The sequence below is a fragment of the Morone saxatilis genome, unplaced genomic scaffold, assembly GCF_004916995.1.
Source record: "Morone saxatilis isolate NCDOM2014 unplaced genomic scaffold, NCSU_SB_2.0 Contig17, whole genome shotgun sequence".
NCBI classification, from domain to species: domain Eukaryota; kingdom Metazoa; phylum Chordata; class Actinopteri; family Moronidae; genus Morone; species Morone saxatilis.
The window spans coordinates 26,104,011-26,110,225 of record NW_023339729.1 but is presented as its reverse complement, the minus strand read 5'-3'; the positions used below and the strand labels follow the sequence as shown (position 1 = coordinate 26,110,225).

The window sequence follows — 6,215 nt, the reverse complement described above, 5'->3', positions numbered from 1 at the left end:
AGAGACAGACAGAGATTTCTTGCTTTATAGATAGATATTTGAATGAAATAAACAGTACAGACCTCTGACCTGTATCTGTCCTGTCCTCCGTATTTTGGAGCTATTGTCGGTAGAATTGTACAAAATGTTACACACACATGCAATGTAGCTTTATGTACAACATTCCCAAATTTGTTTGCAATCCAATTCAGCATTTAAGAATTATGGCCTGTTATGTGCATTATTACTCTTTCAAAAGTTAGGTACAGACAAATATAAATCTTGTTTGGCTTCATCTAAATATGTTATGCACTGATCTCGGTGAAGATCAGATAAAAGTTTTGCAGAAAGAAGCAAAAAAAAATTAATAATTCAAAAATTCAAAATGCTGGAATGTTTTTAAGGCACAAATGGGTGTGGCCAATATTAGTTAATCCAATGAACTAGTGTACATAAATGTTTCTTTTACTCCAAATGGTTCATTAGTTATTACCAAAAATGTCAAATGCTTAATAACCGACCACATGCTGGTCCTATTGTTCTGAAGAAAAATTGTATTAACAAATATTTTGGTGATGTTTGATCAAACATTTGGCAAGATCAAAACCATTGTGTGTACAGCACTAATAAGACATTTATAGTGACTGCGGACCCATCATTAGACAAATCTCAGCACTGTCTGAAACATCTAGTATCCAAAGACTCTGAGGATTTTGGTAGCATTTGACTGAAGACTTGAATCTAGAGTGATGGACTTTGGAATAGACCGTAGGTTCCTCTACAGGAAGGGCCAAAGCCGTCTCCATTTTCTGAGGCGGCTGAGGTCCTTGGCTCTGTGGCCATCAAACTCTTTAACCCCTCCCTCAGAGTGTAACAACTCTGAGTCATTAGTCATTCAAACTGCTGCTTGCAATGTCTCTGGTTAATGTGCAGTAAATTCGTTAAGGAGCAATACGTGGTCATTGTGGAATAACCTGGATTATTAAGCCATTCTTTGTTTCCATTTTTTACCTATAGGTAAATACCTATACATACATTTCTATTCTATATATATTGTGTTAGATTGTAAAATAACACAACAAATAACATTCATTAACATTAGGTCCTGTCAGCATGTCGGAGATTTGAATAATCTATTAAACTGCTGTGCCTCGTGTCTAAATGCGCACAGCTTCTCTCTGAATGGGGGGAAACCCTCAATCCAATCGATACTAATCAGAATATCCTTATTTTTATAACCAGCCCGTCAACTGCACTCTGCTCATCACTATAATGCAGGTTGTTCTTAAAGAGTAACTTACTGTTCACAAACTCCACCAACTGTCTCTACAGCTGTTAAAGCCGACTGACAGCGGTCAGATCAGATCATCAGCTGTTGCTTCAGAGGAAACGAGGTCTCAATTCTCTAAAAGCACATTTCCTCCTTATTTACTTGTTTCCTTGCGTCTGTTCATGCATGGAAAACACACCCAGTCAGATGTTGGGTTATCTAATGTTAGCGAAACACTAGCTAACTAACAATTAAGTAAGTAAATGAGCTAGTTAGCACATTGCTAGGCCATGGCTATATTGACCTGTGTTTATTTGAGACAGTGTGTGGAGTGGGAGCCTGTAGGTCGCCTGCAGTGACAGAAACCCAACTGCAGCAGCTCTGTTAGGCTTCCAAACCTTTCGTGCTAGTTTTCCTAAGTAGTATACTTGTCCTTGTTGTAGATAGTTGTAACTGCCATCTTTAGGGATCCAGGTTTAGTAAATGTATTTTGTTATATTTTAGGTAGGTAGGTTGAGTCAATTCTTTGAGGAGATAAAACCTGTTGTGATTATCATTTTTGGCCTTGGCCTCAAATATCTTGTTTTGTCCACAACCCAAATATATTCAGTTTACTGTCATAGAGAAACCAGAAAATATTCACATTTTGAGAAGCTAAAATTAAAGAATTTGGCATTTTTTTACTAATTGATAAATCGACTAATCCTTCTAGCTCTACTGTAGGGTCTACAATGTCTTACCAGATATCGGCAAGACAACAATAGAACATTTAAAAAGGAGGACACCGCTGTGTGTGTTGTAGGAGTTTGGTTTAATATTGTACTGAAAAATAAATTAACGAAAATAACTTTAAAATGCAACAAAAGACAAAAAAGGGGAAAAGAAGATCCAGATTATAAACATTCTTTGCCAGCAGGGGGTGGAATCGCAGTGCTCATGTCAGACTAAATTTACAAATATATATATAAAAAAGGAATTTATTAGACATATCCACAAATCACGAAAGCATTCCTTTACATCCAGTGAGCTGAATCTGGTCTACCACCCAAACCGTTGTTCTTCCAGCTACAAAAAGGTCTAGAAAATTTATATTTATATATGTATATATTTCATACACATGCCCTATGTGTGGATGAGGCTGTAAAAAACTAAACTGTACAAAAACAAAAAGCACACAGTGGTGATGTTGTGGATGGAATGATGATTAAAAGAAAGAAAATATGACTCTGCAAAACGACAACTTGATGGCGTCCGACCCCCAAACGGCAGTCGACGTTTGGAATGAACCTTTCATTCGTCCGATTCTCGGATTTTGGCTTTAAAAACGGAAAGCGGAGTGTTAGTAGTGTGTGACATGATTCTTAGTGTTTTACTAAACGGCTTCTGGTGCTTTAAAAACAGGAGGAGGTGGTTCAGTCTTCAGATTTGTCAAGATGAAGAGGAGGAGGAGGAATCCAGGAGAAGGAATAACACTTGAGTTAAATAATTAAATATTATCTACAGGTCTCAGTCAAACTGGACGAAAACATTAAAAAGCTTCATTTGTCAGGCAGTCAGATCAAGAGGACTGCGGATCATCATCACGAACTACCAGGTTAAATATGGAAAGACGTCTCATGTCCCTAAATAATAACGGAGACAGTTAAAGACTTTAAGGAGTAGTTCGACATTTTGGTGAATACGTGCATTTACTTTTTTGGAAATTTGAGATCAACATCAACCTCATGTGCATTAAATACACAGCTGGAGCCGTGGTGGAAGGATACACTGTTTGTCAAGAAATAGTTCCTAAGTCCCCGACTCAAGCTCTGCACTTCAAAATGATTTAAAGTAAATGAAGTCAATACTGAAGTCATGATTTCGTCATTACTGAGAATTACAAAATAACAATAAAATAATCAAGTCGTGATCTGGTCTAAAATTAACCAACTACACACATTTCTGTTGGTCAGCACCACATCTGTCTGTAAGTCCGTCCACTCAGCGTGTGACCAACTGACATTTCGATGGCGACTTCAGGGCTCAGAGGGTTTTGGGGAAATTCAGCTCATCACACTCACACTTCTACTTCCCCAGACAAACTCATGGAAACCTGGTTTGGAACCGTAAAGGCCTTTGCACACCAAGTTACTTCATTAAAACATTTTGCTGGACTTTGTGAAGACCAACAAGTCTAAGACAAGAGGAAAAGTCTTGAGTCCAGTCTACACCACTGCATGATGACTGTCTCGTATTGTGAATTTTAAAACGAAGCGTATCGGACTCTGTGGGTAACAATTTCTATTGGATGACGGATTTAAAAAACGCATACGTAACTTGGTGTGCAAAGGCCTTAACTGTCTGCAGGAGAACGTTTAGAGAACTTCTCGATTATTCGATTCCTGCATATTTATTCACGATTGGTGGATTTAAATAAAGCAATAAACATGTCGAGTTGAGCTCAGTCTTCTGCTGTGGTTTCTTAGTCAAGTTGGAATCACGATCAACGTCATCCAAAGCCATGCTAGCACTTGAGCAAAATCCTTGAGTGACTGGAAATGATGCTCGAGGTTACCTACAGCATCAGAGTTTGAAGCGTAGTTAACCTTATGTGATGAGCTGGGAGCGAGAACGTGTGCGTTCCCTTCACTCCAGGAAGAGCTGTGTGAATATTTGAATATATGTGAATATTTACCACAGATTTGTGGTGGAGAATGAATCTCAACGCTTAAGCATGTATTTGTTGTTTCCTCCAATTTCCAGACAGATCTGTAGAGTTTTTGATTCAGACATTAAGATAAAACGAGATCAACCTGCGCAGGAATGTAGAAACACAAATGTGACTTTATGATTCTGGGATTTCCCTGAAACCGAGCTGTTCCCAGAAGTCTTAAACACCTTGTCAGTCCGCTCAGTCAGAGAGTCTTTAAGAGTAAAGCTGTAAACTTTGGTTGTGACTCCTCCTCGTGACGCCGCCCAGCGACAGAAACGAACCTGACGGAGACGACAGGATGGAGGAGAGGAGGGAAACCGTGAGGAGGGTCAGTGGTCATGCTCTTCATTCATACATTCACATAGATGGGAATCATTAATGTCGAGTTGTCGTCGTCCTACAGGTGAACACATACCTGGGATGACACTCAGTGATAGAATAATGGACCCTCCCACCAATAAATACCTATACCCCGCCCACTGACAAATAATAAAATACATCACACTGCTTCGTCCGGGTCTACAGCGAGTCCTTAAACCTACCGCCAGCACGGCGAGGAACCATTATCTACAGTCAGGGAACAAAAACAGATTTACACATTTCAAACCGTCCTAAAAACGCCGTTTGAAAACTCAGCAGAGGGAGAGGGAGAGGGGGGTACGTATGACTGCTGCTAGTTTTTCTTCTTGACGTTGTTGTTCGAGGCGAGCCGTGGTCGCGGCGCTGGGATGAGGCTTCCCAACGGGACTCGACTCCGGGCCACTTCGAAGAGTTTGGAGAAAACCTGGAGGAAGAGGACAAGGAGGTGGTCAGATGAAAGTGTGTGAACATACTGAAATGTTTCTGCTCACGTTCAGGAAGCTGCAGCTGATGTCACAACTGCACCAAACACAACAACCTACACAGCCAATCAGAACGTTTGGAGGGGTTGCGCTCACCTTTCGAGGAGTCCTCTGGAGGCATTGAGAGAGGAAATAAAGAGGAAGGGTTAGAGGAAGACGAGGATGAAAAGGATGATGAGGATGGCGATTTCTGTTTGCGTTATGAAACGGTCAGACTGTCTAGAGTGTGTACCAGGAGTCAGATGGTCCAGTGTGTAGGATTTTACAAGCACGGGGGAGAAATTACAGTGGCCATGAAACACAAACATGGCAGTTCAACATGTAACAAAAGTGAATATTATATTCTGACAATAGACCCTCCTCAATGTTACACACCGGACCTTTAAGTAAACTGTTAGCTGTTCCTACTCATCAAGCTGCTGTTATAACAAAGTCAGATGAGATCAAAAGGAACGTATGAAACGGACTAATGTTGTAATATTGAGGGACAGTGAAGAGAACTGTGGCAATGTTAATATATATTAAGAAAGAACCCGTCCTCTCACCTGTTCCCAGAGGGTTTCAGCCACCTGGTCGATGACTCCTCCGACCTCGCGGAACTCTCCGGAGTACTTGACGTAAGCCCAGATGCAGAGCGCCGTGAGAGCCACGCCCATCACCAGGTTACACAGCGTGGCCACAGAGTTGATGCCCACGAAGCCCGTGACCAGCGACACCACGTACATGATGAACATGACGGCGAACAGCGTGGCGGGCGTTCGCGCGGCGTAGAAGATGTTCTTGCCATCGTTGTGCTTGCTGAAGTTGGCGTAGGCCTCGTCGAGCTCCGCCTCCAGCTGCTCCTGGTAGCGCCGGCAGAAGTCCTCGCCGCCCATCTTCTTGACGGAGCGGAAGTGTCGCACCGACGCCTGTTTCAGCTCTGTGTGACGGCGCTCCAGCTCAGTCGGGGACATGTAGGGTTTGTCTCCACCGCAGACCTGCCAACGCGACACACGACGAGTTAACACAAGGTCTTACTGAAACCAGAAAGTTAACTATATCAGGCAAATCCAGGAAGTGATGCGTTACCTGCTCCATGCTTTTGTTGTACAAGTCTTTGGCTCCTGCTACAGCTGCAAGGTTATTAGCTTCAGCTGTTGCCTTGGTAACAGATGACAAAACGTGTGTTCAACATTACTGATCTGATGGACACACTGCTGTTAATGTACATCTACTGTAGACACAGCATGTATAAACAACACTAAGACAAACATTCATAAATGTTTAAATGGTTTAAATAGAGCTCAGAGTGAGGCCGCACAATTAATCACAATCTTATCAAAATCTCAATATGGCTGAAGGCAATCTCCAGATGGAAGAATACGTGGTTGATACAGAGACCAAATTATTTTGTTCACTTCGTTTTTTAATGAAAATTACATTTGTGATGCAA

General features: G+C 41.5%; 1 protein-coding gene across 2 annotated transcripts in view; it reads right to left on the bottom strand.

Moving 5' to 3' along the window:
• Positions 1-2,041: 2,041 nt before the first annotated feature.
• The window catches only part of LOC118326672 (atlastin-2-like), a gene marked incomplete at its 5' end in the record, with an annotated part of 7,191 nt that continues 3,017 nt past the window's right edge, over positions 2,042-6,215 (bottom strand). The window contains 4 exon segments of one of the 2 annotated variants that reach the window (XM_035659709.1): positions 2,042-4,725; positions 4,880-4,894; positions 5,329-5,760; positions 5,852-5,923. In XM_035659709.1, coding sequence (XP_035515602.1) covers positions 4,615-4,725; positions 4,880-4,894; positions 5,329-5,760; positions 5,852-5,923 — 630 coding nt within the window. 2 annotated transcript variants of the gene reach the window in all.